Source organism: Vulpes vulpes, chromosome X (genome assembly GCF_048418805.1).
Source record: "Vulpes vulpes isolate BD-2025 chromosome X, VulVul3, whole genome shotgun sequence".
NCBI classification, from domain to species: domain Eukaryota; kingdom Metazoa; phylum Chordata; class Mammalia; order Carnivora; family Canidae; genus Vulpes; species Vulpes vulpes.
The window spans coordinates 81,630,457-81,656,234 of NC_132796.1; the positions used below are offsets into that span (position 1 = coordinate 81,630,457).

The 25,778-nt window shown below is 41.5% G+C and overlaps 1 protein-coding gene across 6 annotated transcripts in view; it reads right to left on the bottom strand.

Moving 5' to 3' along the window:
* The window catches only part of TRPC5 (transient receptor potential cation channel subfamily C member 5), a 289,744-nt gene that overhangs the window by 27,311 nt on the left and 236,655 nt on the right, over window positions 1-25,778 (bottom strand). For all 6 annotated transcript variants that reach the window (XM_072743340.1, XM_072743343.1, XM_072743338.1 and 3 more), the window contains 4 exons: window positions 25,274-25,610; window positions 23,770-23,909; window positions 18,608-18,930; window positions 4,443-4,638 (listed from right to left, as the gene is read on the bottom strand). In XM_072743340.1, coding sequence (XP_072599441.1) covers window positions 4,443-4,638; window positions 18,608-18,930; window positions 23,770-23,909; window positions 25,274-25,610 — 996 coding nt within the window. The remainder of the gene's footprint in view (window positions 1-4,442; window positions 4,639-18,607; window positions 18,931-23,769; window positions 23,910-25,273; window positions 25,611-25,778) is intronic.

Consider the following 25,778-nt stretch of genomic DNA (forward strand, 5'->3'; position numbering starts at 1 on the left):
AAAATGGTATCAAGGGCAGCTTCACTTGATGGAACTAGACATATATATGAGGAACAGCAGCAACAAGGTGGATGTGTTGGAAGAAGTGTCACAGAGAGAAATAAGCAGCTTGGGAAAGATAAAAGGATAAAGGAAGAAGAGTAAATCAATGCTAATCACAAACAATATTAATATAAAATATGGCCAGCTTCACTTGATGATGCTGGCTGGGACCACAGAGCACAGGCCTGGAGTGATCCTTGCTTCCCCATATCTTAAAACTGACTATCTGTGACTGCAGTGGTGCTTCCTCTGGCACAGAAATATGAATTTCTCAAGAGCCACATATCTACTCCACCAGCAGCTCTGCATCCTGCACAGAGCATCGAGAAAGAGGTTGACCCTTCAAGGGATTCCTATTACCTTCTGTTCCTGAGCTCTGTCCTAGAATGTACACTTAAACACATCCCCAGTAAAGCATGTCAACAACTGAGTCTCCACTTAGACTGAGTCAGCCTGTTGTTACCTTTTGAAGTAGGAGAGATTTGTCTTCAGTGGCTTCCCTTGCTATAGCATTTCCTCCTGATATATCAGGGCCTTCTAAAAACTGCATTGACTACTGAAGTGGAGATGTTGCAAGTGGAATAAAATCTACTTGCTGGTTTTTACTGCTCAGATCCAGATATTATTGGAATCAGATTGCCCAATATCAGGATCTCACTGGATCCAGTTCCAAATGATACAGACACATTACCAGAAGATCCCAAAGTAGGAGATGGCATTCAGAGTGGTTGGCCATGAGTCCATAGGTATGGGATGGTGTAGACCCTATTCAGGCCATCTTCCAGCAAACCCTCACCGCTCCACCCCCAAGCTTTCTCTTCAAGCTAAGGTGTTTTCTTCAGGTACAACAGTAGGTGGCATTAAAACACAACTTGCTACCAGTGGGTGGTGACAAGAGAGCAGGAGTTGACTATTTCCACCCTTCCTAGCAAAATGTCACTGAGCTCAGTGGGAGACACCACAGCCCTGTATTAGGTGACAAGAAAATCTATTTCTTTTCCACTGCCATTAGGGGCAATCAGCTGCAAGACACCCAGGGAGAAAATGACAAGTGCCTCGGCATGAATATTGCCATCTTTGGCAGGGTAAGGAAATGCTAGGCATAGGGGTGGAAAAATAACCCCCTGGGATTTTAGGCCTGTCCCCTTTATACAGACAGACTTGTAGTAAGCATAGATCATTCCAGAGTTCTTGGTCTGGTTGGGTTTGAACTATTAAGAGAGAGAGAAAAGTATAAAATTGAATGCTATTCCATTTCAAAAGCAGCAGATGGACAGCATTTCAGGGCTAGAAGGGGCCTTGTGAGCTTGGCCTGTTCATCTAGACACCCAGACTCACAGGATGTCAGAGCTGACAGGGATTTTATTTTATTTTATTTATTTATTTATTTTTTTTAAACTTTATTTTTTTATTTTTTTATTTATGATAGTCACACACACACACAGAGAGAGAGAGAGAGAGAGAGAGAGAGAGAGAGAGAGCAGAGACACAGGCAGAGGGAGAAGCAGGCTCCATGCACCGGGAGTCCGACGTGGGATTCGATCCCAGGTCTCCAGGATCGCGCCCTGGGCCAAAGGCAGGCGCTAAACCGCTGCACCACCCAGGGATCCCCTGACAGGGATTTTAAAGATCACTGTATCAGACATACAAATGGCCAACAGGTGCATGAAAAATTGCTCAGCATAGGTAATCATGAGGGAAATGGAAGTCAAAACCAGCATGAGCTATCATGTCACAGCTGTTAGAATGGCTATTATCAAAAAGATAAGAGGTAGCAATTGTAGTGCAAATGTGAAGAAAAGGAAACCAAGGTGCACTATTGGTGGGAATGGAAATTGGTGCAGCTGCTATGGAAAACAGTATGGAGGGTCCTCAAAACAATTAAAAATAGAAGTGCCATGAAGGATGCTTCAGCAATCCTACTTTTGGGTGTATATCCAAAGAAGATGCAACTACTATCTTGAAAAAAATATCTGCACTCCCATGCCTACTGTGGCATTGTTCAGAATAGACCAGACATAGAAACAACCTAACTGTCCCTTGACAGACAAATGGATAAAGAAAATATGGTATATATATGGACAACAGAATATTATTCAGCCATGAGAAAGAAGGTTTTCCTGGATGGATGAAAATGGAGGGCATTATGCTAAGACAAATAAATCGGGCAGAAGAAGACCAATATTGGCTGATCTCAGTTACATGTGGAATCAAAAACGCAAACTCAGACAGAGAGTAGAATGGTAGCTGCCACGAGCTCAGAGTTGGGGGAAATGGGGAATGTTAGTCAAAGGGTACAAATTTACAGTTAGAAGTTGAGTAAGTTCAAAAAAAAAAAAAAAAAAGAAGTTGAGTAAGTTCTAGGAACATAAGGCCCAGCATGGTGACTCTAGTTAACAGTGTTAACAGTGTTATAGCATATACTTGAAAGTTGCTATCTTAAATGTTCTCTCCCCCCCAAAAAAAGGTCATTTATGTGAGGTGATGGATGCGTTAACTAACCTTATTATGATAAACATTTTGCAATATATATGTGTATCAAATCATCACGTTGTACACCTTAAGCTTACTGAATGCTATATGTCAATTATATCTCAATAAAGACCATTTTAACCCTCTTTTTGGAAGAAACTCAAGCCAACAAAGGGAAAGTAAGTTACTCAAGATCACAGTTATAAATGACAGGACTAGAACTAGAGTCCCTAATATATTTTTTCACTATATGTCCCCCCTGAGGCACCTAAGACCTAACCCATCCTAATGGATATTTTTACGTTCTAATTTCTTTAAACTGTCCAGTGAGAGAAATTCTACAAACCCACCTAGGGGAATATATTTCATTGCTATCTATGGTTAGGAAATTTTTCCAAATAGAAAGCTCAAAAGTCTCCTGCTGCAACATAAACCCATTCCGCTTTGGTCCTCGTCCTTAATAGAAATGGATCACAGATGGTCACTATCACCAGTAATATTTATGAAATATGGACAATATGTGTGTATATATATATGTATGTAAAAATATGTGTGTATATTTATGTATATACGTATGTATGTATTTATTCATGAGAAACGCAGAGAGAGAGAGAGAGAGAGAGAGAGGCAGAGACAGATACAGGCAAAGGGAGAAGCAGGATCCCCCCAGGGAGCTGATGTGGGCTCGATCCCAGACCCCGGGATCACGTCCTGAGCCAAGGGCAGATAGATGCTCAATCATTGAGCCACTCAGGCGTCCCAGTATACTTATATTCATATAACCAATAACTTAAGCTGTTTTTCTGTAAGCTAAATGATTCCTCAGTGGTAGATCAAATCTGAGAAATAGCATCTATGAAGGAAGACAAGAGTCGGGTCTTTTCATCTGTCTTCTGTGTTATATCAAAAACTTACAGCAACAGATAGACCCATGGAAGTGGTCTAGCATCTTATTATGAACTAAACATCCAAAGCCACTGATACCCAACTAAACAGGAACTCAGATAGAGTTCAGATAGTCAAAACTCCTAATACTCCATTTTAAAATATGATAGGTAGATCATAAGAAAATAAGCTAAGATTAGATATTTATTTTGGCATCAAAAACCAGAGCAGGGCCTGGACCATTCTCATATCCTATACCTTTACCATTTCTCATTTACTGCTGATCCAAATTATAGCATGATGGTCAAGAAAAGATTCAGTGATTGACTCTACTTAAGCATGTCTCACAGTGGAGTGCAATTTCTCATATATTCTTTCTTTAAAAAATTAATTAATTAATTAATTAATTAATTAATTAATTATGAGAGACAGAGAGGCAGAGACATAGGCAGAGGGAGAAGCAGACTCATGCAGGGAGCCCGGTGTGGGACTCGATCCTGGAACTCCAGGATCACACCCTGAGCCGAAGGCAGACACTTAACCACTGAGCCACCCAGGTGTCCCTCATATATCCTTGATGAAAAAATAGTCATTCTCCGAGAAAGTTGTCTTTGGCAATGGAATGCTCAGTTTTGTGAAGGACATGTTTGCAGTGAAGAAGGAGATATAGACCCTCCTTACCTAGAGAACCACTCAATCCACCCTGGAGATTAGTGGGGTGACAAGTTATAGCCAAACTGTGCTCACACCTTCCGAATTCTTTCTAAGGCAAGAAAGTGGACTCACAGTTTTAAACATATTATTTAACAGGCTACCAGAAAGTCTTATTAACTAAAACCTCCTCTTCAAGATTACTGAGATTCAGTGGACTAAGAGTGCAAACCAAGTTGCCTTTGAAAGAAATAATTCACTCTAACAAGTGGGAAAACTAATGTAAAATACTCAATGCAAACACACTGCTTCATTGAGCTTCCAGTGGGCTCCAGGCCAGTGTGACCACTCCTGAAGTCAAGTAATCACCCCTGTAAAGCAAAGCTACTCACAGCAATAAGCTGGTAGGAGTTGTTCATCATGGCAATCAGCATGTTCAGCAGCACTACTAGGGAGATGACGTTGTATGTCCCAAACATGGTAGCTCCCACAAACTCTGTGAACTCGTGTCTGGCTTTCACATTGGTAACATAGAGATTTAAAAGGCCGAATACAGACCAGAAGAGTGACTGGAGGGTTTCAAAGAGCCTGAAAGAGGTCAAAGAACAGGTTAGTTAGTTCTTTAGGAAAGGTAAGGAAAAGAGAGAAAATGTGGATGGATCTGCTTAAATAAGGGGCCTGTCAGATTTCCATCCCAACAGGGAGACTGGTGATGTCACATATTTTGGTCTCTTTCCCTACCCAGCCCAATCAAGTGGGTTAATTTGTTTGTTGCTGCTTCTGTATCTTAGGCTTTTCTCTTCCACCTGGAATATCTTCCTTCTCTTCTTTGTCTACAGAAAGCCTATACTTTTCTAAGACTTATTTGAAGGGTTCCTTCCTTTGCCAAACTTTCTCTTTCATCTTGAGACCATATGATTTATCACCTTTCTAATTACATAAAGGCAGTAAATGAGTAGTTAAGAATATGGTGCTTGGGTTAGATTGTTCTAGGTTAAGATCTCAACTCTGTCATTTGCTTGCTGAGTGAATGTGAACAAGTTACATTTCTGATACTTCTTTTGTGGTTCTGACAGGGCCCAGCATAGTGCTAAGCTCAGTGGGTGAGTTTAGGGATCCTTGAATTAACATGTTGTGTAGATTATTTTAAATGATATGTTAACTAACAATTACTGAGAACTTACTATATATAAACATGTTAAGCACTTTTCCATACATGATCGTTATTATTCTTGTAAAACCTTTATTGTTACAGCTGAGGAAGCAAAGATTCAGAGGTCACTCAGCTCTAAGTGCTGAGCCAGAATTCAAATACAATTCCAGGGCAGCCCCGGTGGCGCAGCGGTTTAGCACCGCCTGCAGCCCGGGGTTTGATCCTGAGTCCCACATCAGGCTCCCTGCTTGCTTCTCCCTCTGCCTGTGCCTCTGCCTCTCTCTCTCTCTCTCTGTGTCTCTTTGAATAAATAAATAAAATCATTAAAAAAACAAATACAATTCCACCTCACCTCCTCAGACCACTGCATTATTTTATTAGACTGCTCCATAAATTATGTTTCCTCTCCTAGTCTCCAAATATGCAACTTTGCAATGATACGTTTTCAGTGTCTAGGGTTTCTTTGGCCTTATATTCAGAAATCTGTGTAGGTAGCAATAAAAGGCAGCCAGCTCTGGGTGGCAGAAATCAACTATTTCTCAAGCACATGGATGAGGGGCAGAACATAAGTAATGCTACTTTAAGATTAGATGCTCCTTTTCAATTGCTCAAAATACGTTCTTTTTATTTTTTAAAGATTTATTTATGTATATATTTTTAGAGAAAGAGTGAGCAGGGGGAGGGGCAGAAGGAGAGAGAGAGAGAGAGAGAGAGAGAGAAAGAGAGAGAAAGTGAGAAAAGCAGACTCTCTGCTGAGTGCAGAGCCCAATGTGGGGCTCAATCTCATGACTCTGGGATCATGACCTGAGCCAAAATCAAGAGTGGGATGCCCAACTGAATGAGCCTGGCAGGCACATCCAAAATATGTTGTTTTTAGTGTAATATATATATATAAAGTCTTTTTTATCTCTTTACTCATAAGAGACACAGAGAGGCAGAGACATAGGCAGAGGGAGAAGCAGGTTCCCTGCAGGGAGCCTGATGCAGGACTCGATCCTGGGACCTCAGGATCATGCCCTGAGCCCAGAGCAGATGCTCAACTGCTGAGCCACCCAGGTGCCCCTAAAGTGCAATATATTTTGAGAGGTTTAGAGATTTGTTCTTGGGTTCATTTAGGGGGTATGTGGGGTAATGTTTTAAAGCTTCCCTCTCTCTGGGATTGGTCTTTCCCCAGACCTTTGAATGACTGTCTCCTTAACATCACTGCAGTCTCAGCTCAAATCTCACTTCCTCAGAGAAGCTTTCCTCAGTCACTCTACCAAAAGTGGCTCCACCAATTTTCTTTTACCTTATTGTCTCATTTAATTTTCTTTGTAGCATTTAAAACTCCCTAAAATTATATGAAGTAATTTTTTTGTTTAAATATTCATTTTCTGTCCATCCCCACTAGTATGTAAGCTCTATGAGGGCAGGGACATACAGCTACTATGTACCTGGTACATGATAACTACTCAATAATACTTGTTGAATAAATGAATGAATACATATGAACTATTATTGTTATCAATGGATTCAGGTCTAGAAGACTCCAGTCCCATTGACACAACCAGTAGGATGCACAGTGGGGTTAGTCATTTTGATGAAGGTTGTGTTCTGTCTGCACTGGCCTGACTCTCACAGCGCCCCCTTCAAGGCTGCCTAGGCAACATGCACATGGCTCTTTCAACATCATAGGTAACTTCCATGATTTTTCCAGCAACACATTGCTTGTGAGCTAGCCTAGAAGGAAGAAATTTGCTTTTCGTGTGATGAAAATAAGTGCTGGTTGGTGAAGCATTTGAGAATCAAAAGTCAGATGAGAGCCTGGAGTTCAGAGGCCAGGGCACAAGAACCAGAATATGGCAAGTCAGACTTAACACAGGATCTGAATTTCCAGGAGAGTCTTTTTTTTCTATTTATTTATTCATGAGAGACACAGAGAGAGGCAGAGACATAGGCAAAGGGAGAGAGAGAAGCAGGCTCCCCTCAGGGAGCCCGATGTGGGACTCGATCTCTGAACTCCAGGATCACACCTTGGGCCAAAGGCAGAGCTTAACCACTGAGCCATCCAGGTGTCCCTCCAGGAGAGTCTAAAAGTCAGGGCTAGGCAATACAGTGCATTACAGAGCCAGGAAGAAAGTCAAAACTGGGAGAGATATGGTGCTCAGGAGTCTGGTTCTACCAAGAGGGCACAACCAGGGCGTGGTAGTGTACGCTTGAAATCAGGGCAGGTGGGAGGCCAGTAGTGGCACAAGCAGCTAGGCAATAGCTGAAGAGCAGAAGCCAAGGCAAATGTGGTTCAGAAAAACAGAAAGGAGCTGCAGCAAATAGGAATGGAATGACCTCGAATATAGAAAACATTCAGTAAGGATTTGTTCATTGCATGACAGATAACAAGGCCACAAACCAGGACAAGTGATATGTTGGCAAGGTCTCCCTTCATTGGTTGTTTTTCCAATCGAGGATGTTACACTCCTCCACCCCCATCCTCATAAATAATGAAAATTGCAACGGTTAATGCTTGAGTGTAGAGCTTACTAGCTGTTCCAATGACTAATAGAAAGATTCCCTAAAAGTGAAAGTCTAGGCATTTAAAATCTTCCCTCAACTGTGGTGATATTCTAGTCAGGGAGATCCTATATGTATAATTGTACAAGAGAGGGGGAAAAAAGGTGGAAAGATTGCTCCTCAGTTTTCATAACTCATACTGAGAATGCCTTCAATATGGCACACAAAATGTCAGAATATGGCCTGGCCACTAGGAGAAGCTGGCTTGTTGAAAGGCACACCCAGGTTAAATGGGTGACTGACATATGGGGCAGATAAGAGCATTCTAGTAATACATCAGTAGGAAGCCCTGTGGCTTCTAGGCTCAGCTGAATTTACAGGAAAAGGGCCGCTCTCTAGGGCATTATAGACCTGGTGGCCAGGTCCATAATAAAATCATCACAGATCACAGGGATGGAAAGGGATGTTGACCAAACCCCAGAATCCTAATGCCAAAAGAATATCTTTTTAGTTTTAAAGGATATTATTTTAAAGAAAATAATCCATTTTTATTTAGCAGAGAGTAAACAAACATAGGGAACTTGCTAGCTCAAGAAGGGGCACAAAGTGAGGCTACAAAGATTGAAGAAGACTTGATATTAAATATATGAAAGACAAATCTGTCCCAGCTGGTTAGGAGAAAACTTGAGCATGTTGAGAGCCATTCACAAATAGATCACAAAGCTAAGAGAGGCACAGTGGAATAAAGATAGGAACTATAGTCCTCTGGACACTTTCTGAAAGTCTCACCTATGAGATAAAGAGTTCATCTTATAAAGGTAGAAGGACTATGGAGAGGGCTTACCCCTCTGGACTTAATTCAGACAAGTGAAGAATTGGAGTGTAAACTGGAATAGAAAGTCTCATCGGGTAAAAGCAGTAATGTCATCCTGTATTTCACAGGGCCATTCTGCAGTTTCCTGGACTTGCAATTTCTTATTCCATCACGCATTTCATAAGCTTCTAACTCTGGGTGGAATGCTCCTGCCATGCTCTCAACTTCTAACCTCCACTTTCATCCCATCTCCTTCTCTGCCCACCTCTTGTTTATTCCTTCCCTGCCTCCTTCCCTAAAAGGTTGGGTTAGATGCTCCTCTTTTGTTCTCCCATAGCACCTTAGCCTGATTCTATAAACATATGTATCGCACTCTGAAACAGTAAAAGAGAGTGGCCAACTTTAGACTCCTCCCCTTATTAACCATTTGACTTTGGAAAACTTAAATAGCCTTTAAACGTCAGGTTTCCTCATCTCTAAAATAGTTTATTGGAAGGATAAATACTAATTGCTAACATTTATTGTGTTCTTATTATGTGCCAGGCACTATGCTAAGTGCTTTGCAAGTCCTGTAATGTTGGATTCTCAGAATAATCCTGTGAAATAGTTACACTTATTTTTTTTTTCAGATGAAATACTAAAGCACCCAGTGGTCACACTGGGAGAGAGTGGCAAAAGCAGGATTTGCACCAGACTCTTCTGATCCTGGAGCCCACATGCTTAACTAGCCACTTTTCTCTATTACATAAGATACTGCATATAACGCACTCAGCACAGTGTTTGGCATAAGCATTAAAAATGGCAGCTATTCTAATTATTTACTCATGTTCTTCATTAGACAATGAACCTCTTAAGGATAAGGGTGCCATCTTAGTATCCTCATTGGCTGGCATGTAGCAGTTGCTGAATACATGTTCGTTGAATAAATCTGGTTTTTTTTAAAGATTTTATTTATTTATTCATGAGAGACAGAGAGAGAGAGAGAGAGAGAGAGAGAGAGAGAGAGAGCAGAGACACAGGCAGAGGGAGAAGCAGGCTCATGCAGGGAGCCTGACGTGGGACTCAATCCCAAACCCTGGGATCATGACCTGAGTCAAAGGCAGACGCTCAACCGCTGAGCCATCCAGGCATCCCTCATTGAATAAATCTGTTAAAGATGATGGGAGAAGCACACACCTAAGTAAAGTATAGATAATTGGTACCATCCTGTGATAAGAGGAGCAGGAAGGCTATGCACTTAAAATAGGGGAAAAAGCAGGAGACGATAACAATCTTTAATAATCTGGCCAGAACATAAAGAACCTTTGATAGAGACTGAGTTTGTTGTATTCATGTAACTAAGCTGGGAAAATATAGGCTGAATGCTGGGTAGAGAAATCACCACTGATTAAGTGGGAATAGCCACAAATGAATGGAGTTAGTCTATAAGGAGGTCCCAAGTGACCTGCTAGGTCATGGCTCTGTCCAATATTTTTGCATGTATTCATGATGCTTGCAACTTTACACAACAAATTTTATGTAGCTTTATAAAACTGGTTATATACCTACATCCCTGGATAAAAGCACAGCCTACAGGTTATATGTCTGCATTGAAATCCTGACTCTGACATTTACCATCTATGTGATTGGAGGCAGCCTGGGTAACTGCTTTGTACCCTAATGTCCCTATCTGTAAAATGGGTAATAATAATAATAATGCCTACCTCATAGCATGGTTGTGAGGATTAAATGATTTAATTCATGTATAGTTCATTTTGTCCTGGTGCCTAGACCTAACTCAGTAAATATTAGATACTTTTATGATTATTGTTAACCTTTACATTTTTTTTAAAAGATTTTATTTATTTATTCATGAGAGACACAGAGAGAGAGGCAGACACACAGGCAGAGGGAGAAGCAGGCTCCATGCAGGAAGCCCGATGTGGGACTGGATCCCGGGTCTTCAGGATCACACCCCGGGCTGAAGGTGGCGCTAAACCACTGAGCCACCCAGGCTGCCCAACCTTTACATTTCTTTATTGTCTTTACAGATTGCCATCCATATGCAAATCTAGTTACATATTTGCAATCATAGTGTATATAATTTTTGTGTTTTTAAAATATTTTGTTTATTTATTCATGAGAGACACAGAGACATAGGGAGAGGGAGAAGCAGGTTCCTTGCAGGGAGCCCGATGTGGGACTTGATCCCCGGACCCAGGATCATACCCTGAGCCAAAGGCAGATGCTCAACCACTGAGCCACCCAGGCATCCCTAATTTTTGTGTTTTTAAGAATTACACATTTCGGGTATGGTGCTTTTTGTGTCTATATAGAATATTTCCGTGTTATCATTTTAATAGCTGCCCAATATTCCACCCAGTGAATATCAAGCCTGTCTGACATTTTTATCAATGCTTTGGATAAGAATAGATGTCAAGCTTCTAAGATTTTTCAGATGACACAGACTGGGATGGATAGTTAATAGATGGGATGACAGGATCAAGATTCAGAAAGATTTCAACAGCATGAAGCAATGGGCTGGAACTAACGAGATGAAATTTAATAGGGATCAATGTAGAGCTTTGCTCTTGGGCCAAGTGCCCAAATTCAGGATGAGGGATGTAGGAGAAATGCCAAGGATTTTCTCTGACAGCAAGCTAAAAGTGGATCAGCAGAGTGACACTGTGCTAAATGCTTTGCATGTGTTGTAATATATGATTCTCAGATCTTCAGTATGGCCAGATACTTCAGCCATATGAGGGGGACAGTGCAGAAGTAAGTATTCTAGAATAGAGGACAGGATGGGCATGTCGAACATCATTATGTCTTAGGCCTCTGTGGTAGGTGCAAGGCTTACTAAAGTGGAGGGATCTCTGTCTGGTGGGTGAAAGAGACAACAATGACTAACATACAACAAGTTATATTGTCATGGAGATGTGCTTAGAATGTCATGCAAACAAACACAGAAGGAGCCTGTAACAGAGTAGAGTTAGAATGGGTAGGAAGAGACTTAAAAGAGCAGGTAATTTTTCAGCAGAGGCTTGAAAGATGGGTGAGAGTTTGCTAGGCTGGCCAGGTGGAGATGGGCATTCCAAGCAGGCAGAGGGAATGGTGTGGGATGTGTCAAGGCCCATAGGGCCAAGATGCTCTCCTGTAGTTGGGAAGAACAAGATGTTGCCTATGGGGAAGAGGAGTGAGAGGCTGGAGACGTCGGTCCAGCTTACCAACACCCTGTGTGCTATGGTAAAGAAGCGGATTTTACACTGGAGATGATTCCAATATCTGGCAGGCATGAAGCTGGGTGGTAACAAGATGAGACTGGTATTTAGAAAGAAACTTCTGTGAGGCAGGTGGGAAATTTTTGGAAAGAGAGAAGACTAGAGCAGGGAGACCAGCATTTCTCTCTCTCTCTCTCTCTCTCTCTCTCTCTGTGTGTGTGTGTGTGTGTGTGTGTGTGTGCTCATGTAGAGGCTGAATTCAAGAAATATTTGGGAAGTACAACTGGCAGGGCTAGGTGAGAGACTGGACATGAAAAAGAGGGTAAGAGTCATAGATGACTCCTATGGTTCTGGCTGGTGTCACTTAATAAGATGAGGAATTGAAGGGGAAATAGGTTTGGGGTGGGGATATGGAGATAATGGAATTTAGTTGTGAACATTTTGTGTTTGAGAGGCCTGTGACACAGACATGTGCATTCAGGAGGCATCTGGAATCGAGAGCTGGGACCTCAGAAACAGACATAAGACACAAGTTAGCTTCTTGCCACTTCCACTATTTTCTCTCACAAGTCCCATGCCTGCAGAATGCTAATGCATTCCCAATTGCTTCTCTCAATAGTAAATGAAGGCCAGGTGTGCCCAGGGTAGACTACTAGACTTAAAACGTGCAATAGTACTGTCCTATGGTTGTCAGCAAGGACAATGAGGTCCTCCTGAACTGTGCACCTAGGAAAAATATCTTTTTTTTTAAAGCCAAAGAATAGCAATGGCATCTCTGGAGAATCGGAAGGAAAAGGATGACAATAAGCTGATGGCATAGTTGATGTCAGGTATATAAATGAGCTTGCTTTTTCTTTCTCTTAAAAGTTGAGGTTTTCTGATATTCTGACCCAAAGGGGTGTGTTTTAGCAGGTCTTAATAAATGCTTCAGTTGAGGTATTTAAGAGAAAACATAAAGCTGAGTCAGACCTCTATGGGGGAAAAAAATCAACACTTAGAGGAAAAGTTGAGGTAACAACTTTCTTTATACCTGACACCCCAAGGTATAATTTTGTGTACACCAGGTACCCATTCTTGTCAATTAATTGTCCCTGCTGGGCAAGTGATGGGAACAAAATGTTAGTTGGCAACAGAGGTGTTAATAATGACTATACAAACTTGCAGGAAGGCATTTCATAAACTTCTTCAGCAGAGTTTACATGAAAGGATAACTGGCAGGGGACCTGGCCTCCTGGAAAGCACCTCGTATTCAGGTGTTCAGTTCTGTTGAACACTTTCATGTGAACAAATGCAGTCTCCTGGTGCTCAAGCTACTACAGATTTTACTCTTTATCCTGAAAACAGGTTGATATGAATTCTGCCTCTAGAGTAATGCAGGAGAGGTAGCAGGGCCTAGTCAAGAGGCACTAGCAAGGTAACCAGTTGTGTGGTTGGCTTAACCAAAAAACCCCACTACCTTCTCATCAACCCACTTGGCTTCTTTTTCCTCTCACATGAGTCTTATTTCCTTTATTTCCAATATTTTTTCCTGAGTTCTGGGAAGAGAGGCAGGGAGTGGGACCTAGTGCAGGGGGTGGGTGCTGTAAAATGGGCAATCGAGTGAGCCAAAAATTTTCAAACTCTGTTCATTGGTACGTCATCCTGGCCAATGCATTTTGTGTAACTTCTCCCTACATCATGGATTCACAGTGAAACATCTCTGAGAAGGCCTTCAGTGAAGAAATCTTTTAAAATTTGTCCTAGCATTTCCAAAAGTCGTTGGATCATAGATCCTGTCTTTATGTCTCTTAAACATCCCTGTGAACTGTGTTTATTTGTAACCCATTTTAGGAAATGCTGCTAAAACAAATAATAGGGGTAGACTACCTAGCACTGGTTTTTTCCCCTCCTCTCTATTGGTACAACATGAGGATGAGCAGAAACTCTTTTTCCCCTAGCCTTTGTTATTGAACACATTTCTAGAATGTCTGAATTCACTGAACTGCCTTCACTTATAGGGCTAAGGGGGAAAAAATGTACCTTAGTTTAATGACTCAAACCCTCTCATGACCTTGGGGTCAGTGCTGTGAATACCAGGGATGAGTGGCACTATCCAGAATTAGAGGATTGAAATGGACAAGTTGTAGGTCATTGAGTCTAGGGTAAGCCCAGGACCTCTCTTGGATTCTAACAAATTTCCTTTCCTGTGCTTATTTTCTTCTTGTTTGTTTCCCCTAATGGTAGTTTGTCAGAAAATAAAAGCCATTTTGGAGGCTTGAAGGTCCTAGAGTAGTAGATGTTGAGTTTACAAAGACAAGGTACAGGAATTCCATGTGGGGACACCTGGGTGGCTCAGCGGTTTAGCACCTGCCTTTGGCCCCAGGGCGTGATCCTGGAGTCCTGGGATTGAGTCCCACATCAGGCTCCCTGCAGGGAGCCTGCTTCTCCCTCTGCCTGTGTCTCTGCCTCTCTCTCTCTCCCTCTCTCATGAATAAATAAGTAAAATCTTAAAAAAAAAAGGAATTCCATGTGTCTGAAGGCAGTGGACTAATGGACAGTCTCATGAGTTGTCTCCTTGGGTCCCAAGTGGGAAAAGGAGACATTTCTCATCAGTGCTAGATGCCCTTTGGCCCACTTGAAACCTTACGTTAATCCCAGAAGGTGAACTGATTCTAATTTTGCCTTCAGCCTATCCCCTCTCTAGCTTACTCCTATGAAAGGGGGTGCAGTTTTCAATGGGAGGTGCTCACAGGCTTTTATTGTAAGCCCAGTCTATGCTCTACTTAGGGCTATGGCATGGAGAATTTGTCCCTATGAGCACTCCAACTTCTATTCCACACTGTGTGGACTCAGGCAATCTTACTGGTTCTTATGAAGCATGCCCAATTAACATTGCTTGAAGGGTGGATTTGCATACCTTCTGTCTTACAATACTAGGTAGGAGAGACACTCTTCAATCAGATATAATGTCCATCCCCACAATGCAATTGGATAAAACAGATGCAACCAACTTTACATAAAGGCTACTCAAACATACCAGTTTTCCTACAAACTTTTACCTTAATTCTATCGACTCTTTTGATTCTACCTCTAGTCTCTATTAGGATTTCTTTTTTTTAAAGTGTTTATTTATTTCTTCATGAGAGACACACAGAGAGAGGCAGAGACATAGCCCAAGATAGAAGCAGGCTCCCTGTGGGGAGCCTGATGCAGGACCCGATCCTGGGACACCAGGATCCTGACCTGAGCCAAAGGCAGATGCTGAACCATAGAGACACCCAGGTGCCCTTCTAATAGGATTTCACTGATAGTTTTATAATACCAGGTAGGGGAAGTTTTCCCCAGCCAGACTATAATATCCATTCCCATAAAAATGTTTAGGTAAAGGAGACAAAATATTTTTACATAAAGCCTGCTCAGGGATCCCTGGGTGGTGCAGCGGTTTGGCGCTTGCCTTTGGCCCAGGGTGTGATCCTGGAGACCCGGGATCAAATCCCACGTCGGGCTCCCGGTGCATGGAGCCTGCTTCTCCCTCTGCCTTTGTCTCTGCCCCCCTCTCTCTCTGTGTGACTATCATAAATAAATAAAAATTAAAAAAAATAAAGCCTGCTCAAGCATTCTACCTTTCATGATTGTATCAACTCTTACATTTTTAGTTTATTATTTCTTTTTAAGTAAGCTCTACACCCAACATGGGGCCTGAGCTCATGACATTGAGATCAAGAGTCACATGCTGTATCAACTGACCTAGCCAGGCATCCCTACCCTTTCATTTTTGTATTTTCTCAATCTAATTGTGGTCTGAGTCAGGGCATCACCAATGGGTTTTGATACCACAGTTATGAGGATTTCTGTATTCATGAGTCCTGGAAAAGTCTCTTTTCCACCCTCTGGCCATTTTACCCACTCTTGTGCAGAAGGCATTGGGTCCCCAGACAGAGTTTGAGCCAAGGAACCCTGGCTTTTTTGTTAATCTTTAATTTCATTAATCTGCCCAAACACTGCCCCAAATGATTGCTGGTCAGGTTTCTCATCATAATTTTTGCCTGCTGGCTGTTTAAAGTTCTCCAAACTAGGATAAATAGAGTATACTTGTTTGGGGCCCTTTAATGTTGGGGGACCAGCACGGGGGTCCCTTTGGTCTTCCCAACCTTTGACAGTGCTGTATTAAAATCTTTACTTTAACCTGATCAATGTCTGTTTTATTCATCTCTTTTCTTAACAACCATTTAAAGATTTCCATCCTGTGGGATGAGTCCTGGGACTCCTCTGTTTCCTCTTTGTTTTGCTCCTTTCAAGATTAGCTTTATTCACCTTATTCCTTAATAACTGTTTAAAAGCTTCCACCTTTGTGGCCTCTTCCTATTCTATTGTTAATTAGCCTAATGTTTTCATTAATATCCATGAGAGAAAGCTGAGACTTCAAATTGGCAAAGGCTTCCCAGAGTATTTTTTGGTTTTGGAGCAGTAAGGTTATATGGGGTGGGCTGTATGAAGGAGGCCCGCTAACCCCATGACCTAGGTAATGGCCATATTCAGCAGGCAAATATCTCAGTCATCTTAAAGCCAGTTCCATGTAGCTTGCATATGAAGCATGTCAGTAGTTTCCTCTGGGGTATTCCACTTGGCATTGATATGTGAAATTGACATGTCCCCCCGCCCAGGTTAAACAGACCCTACAGTGGCTTTTATCCAGTTAACTGGTTGGTCATTCCCTTAGGAGTAACCTCCTGTGTATATGGATCACATATAGTCATCTGTGATTGTTCAGTCATGAGCCATGGGTCTTGTATTAACCGAATTATTACCATCCACTCCACAGTATTCAAGACCAGAGACACAGCTCCTAAATTAGTTACTCTCATAATCTGCTTTAGTAATGGTTCTTCAGGAAGCTGATGACACTGATGCACAAAATGAAAACAATTCTTTTTACATTATACTCTCTGGTTTCAATAATTTCTTGATTTTGCCCTCCCTCACATTGACTACCTTCTTGGTGATCAGAGGTCTGAGAGGGACCTTCTGTTATCCCTGTACAATTTTTACCTTGGGGGGTGGCTTTGAGTCTAGTGGCCCAAATTCAGACTGACCCAAATCTGAGCTTGGTTTAGCATCAAGGCCCAACCCGGCACTTTCTTTTTACTTTCATTTTAGCTATTATGGATAATAACCAAGGGATTGTGTATTTAGCATAGTTCTTATTATTTTGCATTTCCTTATATATCCAATGAGCTAACTCCTCAAGAGTTGGGTTTACTACTAAAGTGGTTCAGAATAAAGCTCCGCAAAGTATGCCATTTTGGCATGTGAATTGCTTTGAACTGAAGGCAATCAAGACCCAGAGGGCTCAGGAGAAATTTTTGCCCCTCCTTTAACTACCTAGAAGAATTCAAATTGGAAAATTTTCTCCAAATGAGAGTTTTTACCAGAGACAAATTTTATTTAAGTGACCCATCTGTATGGCAGGGCAAACACCTAATTGCCAAACATCTGCTTTTCTTGTTCTGTGAATTACCCTTTGAAGCCCCAGGGCTATAGCCCATTCCTTAGCTCAGGTTGGCATATATACCTCATTTTACTTTTCTGTCTTTGAACCTTTCATATATGTGGGGTTCCCATACATATGAAATTAAATTTGATTTTCTCCTCTTAATCTGTCTCTCGTCAATTTAATTCTTAGACCAGCTGGAAGAACCTTTGAAGGGTAGAAGAAAAATATTCACCCCCAACACTACCATTTCTAAATTCCGTTGTTAATTTTTACTTTTAGTAATGGATCACAGTGCAGCTGCAGTTGCATACTGTGGGTAGACACCCAGGGATCAAAGGTTCATCATCCCCTGCCCTCCTCTCCTTTCTCTTCCTAAACCGCAAGTTTCCATGAGTCAGGGCTCTTTCAGCAAATTCCATTTTTCTGATGCCAACTAACGGCTTCTGAACCCAACATGTAGATACGGGGAGGATTTTCCCCAACACCACCAATTCTCCAACACCAGCTGGGTGTCCTGTAATTCAACCCAATTCTGACACTACAGGGAGATAGTGTTAGATTCTGTTGATCAAGGGCTCTGTCCCCAGAAGACTACTCCCTTTCCCCCACTTAAGATGTTAGTTGAAAGTTCAGGTTGTTACCTGTTCTGACTGATGGGTTATAGATGAGGGCTTCCCACAACCTTCTCTTTGGGTTAAATTAATTTCCTAGAGTAGCTTACAGAACTCAGAGAAACATTTCACTTACTAGATTATTGGTTTATCATAGAAGGCTATAACTCAGGAACAGCCATATGGAAGAGATGCATAGAACAAAGTATGGAGGAAAGGTGCAGATCTTCCATGCTTTCTCCAGGCTCACCATTGTCCCCAAATCTCCATGTGTTCATCATTCTGGAAGCTCTCCAAAACCTATCCTTTTGGATTTATGTGGAGACTTCATTGCATAGTCATGATTGATTAGACCCATTGGCCATTGGAGATTAAACTTAATGTTCAGCTCCTCTCCCCTCCCTGGTGGTTGAGGGTGGGACTGAATGTTTCAACCTTTCAGTCACATGGTTGATTCCCCTGGCAACCAGCCTCCATCCTTAGGTGGGGGCTCAAAAGTCACCTCCTTAACACAGCAAAAGACACCTTCCCACAAATTCCTCTAAAAATATGAGAAGCTACCAAAACCATTCAGAATTAACTCTATAGATGAGTTCCTGGGAGCCCATTTGTGTGCTTGTCTCTTTCCTCCCTCACCTAATTGTTTCCTCTCTTAGTCTTCTATAGTGAGCAAAGGACCTCCCTCCACTTCAGACCCTTTGGGTTGATCCATAAGTGAGTTTTGTGTGCACTGCCAAGAAACAGTGACGAAGTTGTGGATTACAATAGAGCAAAGAAAGAGAAAGCAGAAAAAGGCAAAAGAGAGAGAGAGGGTCTTACGTGGAGAAGGCATTATTCTGTTTCTCACATCGGATTCCCTTGCAGTTGTTTGGCTCATCGATTGCTCTGGTCTCATAATAAAAGTATAGCTGGTTCAATCCGTTGGCAAAAGCTAGCAGTACCAGGCAGTAGATAAAGAGGAATTTGAGGATATCGAGCAGCATGCGCCCCAAAGAGATCTGCAGAGGCCCTAAGTGGGAGTTGGCTGTGAACAGGGATATGAGGCGCAACGAACTTAAAATGTTGGATATTGCAAAGAGTGCTTCTGCAATCAGAGTCGGGTGCCACATTTCCCATTCTTCCCTTGGACGAGAACCATTATACTGAAAGAAACAAGTGCACAAGATGAGAGGTACAGTGGGCATTCATAAAACTTTTTGCTTTTTTCTCCTAATACCCAAATAAAGCCACCAAAGTAAGCATCAAGCATGCATTTATACAACAGGCCCCACGCATGGCACTATTTGTCTCCCCTCCCCATCCAATCGATATATGATGCTAATAACTCTTTTCCTCCCACTCACATCCAAATATATTCCCTGCATAAACACAGAGAAAAATGAATTTTGGAGCAATAATCTGGAGCAACCACCTGTGGTTTATCAACAGACATTTTCTGTGAGTTTACCAGATTGTTCGGGAGTGTCACTGGAATAGAGCCATTGGTATACCCAAGGCAGTGGGGACAAATTACTCTGGTTCCTAATGAGATTTCAAATCATATTTACCTCTCCAATCCCCCATTTTCTTCAGAGCATCACGGGCAACTTGTAGTTTCTGAATGATAAAGGATAGGTTCGGCCACCTCAGTGTGCAATGTTTATCCTGACTTCCTCGCTGACTTGCAGTTTGGGGCTGCTAGAGCAACCTTAGAGGGTCATTCAGTTTTCTGCTGAATTTTAGCAGTCTGCAATGTATTTTATATTATTACAGATAGCATGTCAACCTTCCAGGTAGTGAATTTAGTACTGCTCCACATGGTGGTGTTCGCATATATTTATAGTTCCTTTGACAGCCCTACAAGTTCAAATGTCCTTCTAGTACAAATGAAGAACCAGGGGGTTGAAGGAGAGGAAGAACCAGTATTTCTGGGGTTGGTTGTCCATTTCTCAGCCCCATCCTGGACTTCCCACTCCTGGAACATTGGGAGTAGTCTTATAGAAAGATGGCTTCATTGTGAGACCGTAGGTCTGACTTGGGCTTTGTCAACTTAAAATGGCCTGTATCTCTCAATTTCACTATAGAATGAGGATAACATCTACTCCTATCCATTGCACAGGTTTGTGATTATGTATCCATATGTGAGAAAGCATGTACTCCATAAGGAGAGATGTTATGGAAATATAAGAATTTGCTTATTACCTTCCCCAAGACAGAAGTAGATTTTGCCTGGAATTCAATTTGAAGCATATTGCTTTGAGTGCTCATCTAAATATCACAATTTCTTAGGACTAAATGTAAACAACTTTTCTGAGAAAATGTTGCATTGGGGGCCAAATTATATTGTTAGCATTTCTAAGATGTGCTTCAGTTCCAACAACTGACAAAACTGGTGTTGTTAAAATCATTTGTGTGTATCCAATGCTCTTCACTGTCAGAGGAGTTGGGAGAAGCCTTGCCACACTTGTGCTTCTGTTTCAGATGAACTTTAGGTGACTAATACGTTTTCTATGCTCTTGGCCAAATCCTGTATCTCGATACTTTTCCTTCCAAAAACAACAATAAGAACACCCCACATTGGCTGCATTGCTGTGAGGGGTGGGTATTTTCATGCCTGTTTTATAAATGGAGGAACTGAAATCCAGATAGGCAGAGTGACTTGCTTAAGATCATACAGCAAGTTGGTAGCAGAGCCAGCACTAAAACTGAGATTTCTATATAGTCAGTCTGGTATTATCTCTATTAAATGTTCAAATGATAGTTGATATCACAGCACATATGTTAGATATGTCTTTAAAAGTTTTGAGCACTATGCAAGAGGTGGAGACTGCTGATAATGAAGTAGACGTATGTTTTAAAGCTAGGAATTATCAACTGGAACATGCACAGCTCACAATTCAGGATTTTCTCCTTCCATAATCACAACTGTAAGCACAGGGAAGTCTGCTGTCCATGGGACAGTGAGTCTGGATGTGCAGAATATTCAGAAGTGTGAAACATGATTCTTATGGCAAATCTATGTTTTGCATCTATACCTTTGGAGGAAGATATATAGAATATGAGATCAGGGAACAAACTTGAGGCACATTTAGCATCAAGTTCAGCAAACTTTTTCTGTCAAGGGCAGATAGTAGATATTTTTGGCTTGGTGGGTATATGGTCCCTGTCACAACTACTCGGTTCTTCCTTGTAGAACTAACAGGGAATAAGTGAACAAATGGGTATGGCAGCAGGCCAAATTTTGCCTGCAGACTGTAGTTTGATGACTTCTGGCCTAACACAGGTGGTTTGCAAATTGTGTTCCTTGAAGCCTGAAGGTTCAGTAGAGGCATCTGGTAGCCTCTCTGGAAGCCAAAGAGGAGGCCTAGAAGATTGATTCCACAACCCAGATTCAATCTTTGAGCTCTTTAATGTGTTGAAATTCCTAATAAGTTTTAACTTCAAGATATGGTTTCATGGGAAAAATTAAAAGGCTGACAGCCACTAATATAGTCTAGTCTGCTTATTTTTTAGAGGCAGATTCTCAGGCTCAGGGAGGTAGAAGGATCAACTGTGGTAATCTAGCTTGGGTCAGAGCAAGGATTGCATTCAGGTTTCCTGATTCTTGAGTTAGCGATACTAGGAGGCAAGTGATTTTTCTTATATTCTTTGAGATGGAATACAGATGGAAAATTGGCCTCCATGTATTTCAAAGGGGTATAAATCACACTCTGTCAACTCAGAAGCAAAATATGAAGAAGGCCAGCCTAATTTAGGGATATAATAATAATAAGGATAGAGTGAGAATTTGTGTCTTCAGCCAAGTACTAGCTGAAGAAAGGACCACAACTCAATGAGTGTCAAAGTTCACATTTTGTTTGAACATATGGAAGTAAGGTGATGGTGGGATAAATCTAGCTGGTAGTACCCTAGAAGACAAAAAGGTAATTATTCTCCATTTGTAGGATTATCTGGGAGGCACTAAGGGCCAGACTTATATGTATTTGTCCTTTTGAGTACTTTGGTATGTACCTTTTGGTTTCTGTTGTTGCAGACCATGTGCAGTGGAGTATATATATTGTTGACTATTGTTTTTGCTCTAATAAAGGATCTTCTGTAAGGCCAGTTTATCCCATGGCATTTCTGTACTGCTTTAGTACAACAGTGATCTGAAATGTTTCAAGGGAGTCCGGGGACCAACTCTTGTGGCTTCGCTTCATAGAGGTTGTCTTAACCTACTTGGAGAAGTTCATCTCAGACTAGTGTGTCTCTGTGGATGAGCAGACCAGACTGACCATTTGAAATTTTTCATTGCAAATCCAAATCTGCATGTGGCATGTCTTGCTTCATAAATTCTCCTTTTTTTTTTTAGAAGAACTCCAGCTCTTTGGCAAATGTATCCTTTGGGTTGTTTATCAGTTGAGGGGCATTTACTCAGCTTAATATAGCTGATTTATCCATCCACTACATGATGGGGAAATTCTAGCTCCTTGGAACCCTTGCCAGTGAAATTGGATAGGTTATAAAATTAGCTAATGTTGGGAATCTATAGACACATGTTTATATCCTTAAGAGTAAATCCTTTTCTTGATCATTTATTCTAAACTTTCCTTTTTAAGCAAAACCCACCAATTTCTAGATTGATAATCTATTGTCCCTCTTGTGTATAAATACTACTTCCAAAGGAAGAGGTTTTTTTAAAGGCAAACAGTGTTACTTAGTCAACAGAGTTCCAGAATCACGTGGATTTCATCCAGGCACATTAACAAGAGAGATTCAAACATTTTCCTTACCAGCTTTTTCTTGTAAGGAAGTTGTAAGTATGTGTTAAATGATCACCACAAGGATAAGGCATACTCTTAGGCTTCTTTCAAAAATGTTTCATGACTGCATTCAATATTCATGCTCCACATAACTAACTCCCAAGGTCTTCAAATTTATGCAATATGCATATTAGGGATATAAAAATAAGTTGTTAGAGATTTGGGGGACAGCCATATTCCCATTCTAAAACTCCTTAATGTGGGAGTTAGTGCCAAAAAGCATGACTGACTAGACAATCTTGGAGACTGGATTGTCAGCTTTTCCTCATGCTGGAGAAGTTCAACTCAGGGTAGAAGGAACCAGCCATTCTATCATCTAATGAGCACCAAATCTGAACTCAGAGCCTCGGACTACCCAATGTGAGATGTTAGCCATGAGGCTATTTTTTTTTTCAGGATAATTTAGGCTGTACATTGTGTGGAAAAACATTAAGGTAGTGTGTATGTGTACACATTATCTAAATTGGTAGAGAGGCATAGCTTGAGTGATACTCAAAAAGATAGATTTATAACATCTTGAATAGTCATCTTTGTGCTGGAAGTAATGACGGAGGCAGAGATGATTAAAGATCTCTGTCCTCTGCAGTGAAGTTTCTAAGGTTCTACTACCTGTCATATAAAGAACACTTGAGGGAAGAGTGAATAGTTAGCTTTGAGAAGAGTCAACTCAGCAAGTTAGGGAGAGATGGTTTTACATTGGAAGCACTATTCAGGAAAAGGAACAGCTTTGTTGTTTGACCCCACTGGGAAGGATTATTAATGGATGTGTCCCAGGGAAAGTAATATCAGAAAAACACAAAGTAGCACTTTTTAATGAAGTGACAAGGGTTGAGAGAGACTTTTGGAGATTGTGAATTCAGTGTGTTTTCTGTCCCTGACTTATGGAAGCATCTGTGGACCATCTTCTTGGCAAGGATATTATAATAGAGAGGATTTAAACACTGAATGGGTGGATGGGTGGCTGAAGACCCTTCTACTGTCAGAGTTTAAGAAGCTAAAGATTCATTTGTAAATTGTTCTGTTCTTCACTTAGGTGGAAACTACTTATAATCTATTGAAAGAGTGCCTGTTTGTATGGTACTTTCCCGCATGGATTGGACTGTTAACAGCACTTTTCCCCTAAATTCTTCTTGCTCCCTGAGCTAAAGCTTAATGTAACCCAAATAAATTGCTTAAAAAATGGCAGACATTCCAAGTTACCTTGACATAGGCCACAATCTTCAAGGAAATAGTTGCCAGGTAGAGTGAGTTCATTGCAAAATCCATCAGGTTCCACCAGTCATGGATATATTCAGTAAATCCACCATCCCACATTTCCTTAATCTCCCCCCAAATGAAACCTGAGGAATGGAGGCAAGATGTTTATTTCTAGACAGGGTCAGAATAGTCATCATAGTCATCACAGTAGGATTCCCTTGAGTAAAGATAGGCAGAAACAACGAATGAATTGAGATCACTGGAGTGAAGGCCCCAGACATGGCAATAATAATGTAGCTCATTTTCTTTCCTGTGTCACCTCTCAGTTATGGACTTGCCAATCCTGATAGGCATTACCTGAAGATGCTCATATGTCATACTTTTCTGGGTGCTACTCACTTTTTAGCACTGTTATTATAGTTCCTGGAATGCTGGTACAATTTTGGGTGCCTGATTCTACCCCCTTCCAATTTTGGAGTAGGAAATTTATTAATTTCATTAATAAATTAATGAGGCCAGTATTATCCTATAGTCTTTAGTTTCTACCATGTGCTAAAACTCAGTAAGTTTTGAGGTGAGCTAGCTAACCACCAACCAAATTACTGGATGTTGAGGCTGAAGCTAGGCAATGAGGCCCAAAATAATTTAGAATCCTCTTTTCTCTTTTCTCCTCTCATCGTGTGTGGGGTTTTGTGGAATTCTGCCTGATGGCATAGATGTTTCTTGAATCTTGGAATTAGGAGACAGTAAAAGGTGTGACTGTGGTCTAAGGCAGTGCTTTCTAGACTTTAAAGTGCATGCCAATCACCTGGGGATCATGTTGGAATGGATTCTGATTCCCTAGCTCCACAGTGGGACTTGAAATTCTCTCTAACAAGTTCCCAAGTGATGATGCTGACATTGCTGATTTGGGAATTACAGTTCGAGTAGCAAGGATTTGGGGGATAGCAGTGCATTGGAGGGTCCAATGCAACCTAACCATGCTTGGAGACTACTGGTAAAGTTACTTTTACCATGAATTGTGTGAATTTCCCGGGTTCCCCTCCTGATTGTGGAATTAGTACCCATATAGGATGTGAACCCTGAATAAGTACTGGGATTGTGTGGAGTAGCTACAAGAAAGCAATAGGTTCAAGTGCTCTTGAGTTATAGGAAGTGCATTGAATAGACTGATTGACACTTGCTCTGCCTGTCTTATCTAAAATCCATTCTGATTGATACTTGGCTTTCCTTCTAAACCAATTGACAATCTCCTGTCCTTGAAGATGTTAGGTTAGCAGAATTAAGCCCTGGGTTCACTGCCAATCTCACTGTGAGCCATGTAATATTAAGTGACCAGGGTCTAGGGAAGAAAGAACCACATTTTTGAGACTCCCAACAAAGGGCTTCCCCACTGCACAAAGAGATGATGTCCTAATTCAGGGCCAGTCTTTCTGCCTGTTCCAGCATTTTCTTCAAACAGGAACAGCAGGCAATCTGGCCATAGAGCCTGCTTTCTTTGACTCACCGAGAACCCAAGGCAATATCATCCATTCCACCACAGTTGGGGGAGGCCCCTGTACATGAAGGTCTGTCCTGACGATGTGTTGAGAAGCCAGGAGAAGCATGAAGAGGAAGGTCAGATATGATGCTGTGTGGCAGATAAACTTGATAAAGGGTTTCTTGATGAACAGCCCAAGGTTGCTCCTGGGTGAGATCAGATAAGCTATGGACAGCATGGGAAACAGGAACCCAATGGTCATGCAGGTTAGAAGCTTGACTACCCAGTGTTTCCGTCGCCATCCAGGGAAGCCGTCATACCACAGAGTGGCAAGTAATTGTTGGCAATTAGGCTGAGCAACAAACTGGGAAAAGAAGAGAACAAATTAGGCATCTTGGATGTCCAGGGGGAAGTCTACATTCATAATACATCTCCTAGTTTACAGCCAGCTGCATGGCCAATCCCCAGAAAGGGCCTGTTTTCTAGGTTTCCATGAATGGGTCTAACCCCAGGGACAGCTCTATGTGTCAAG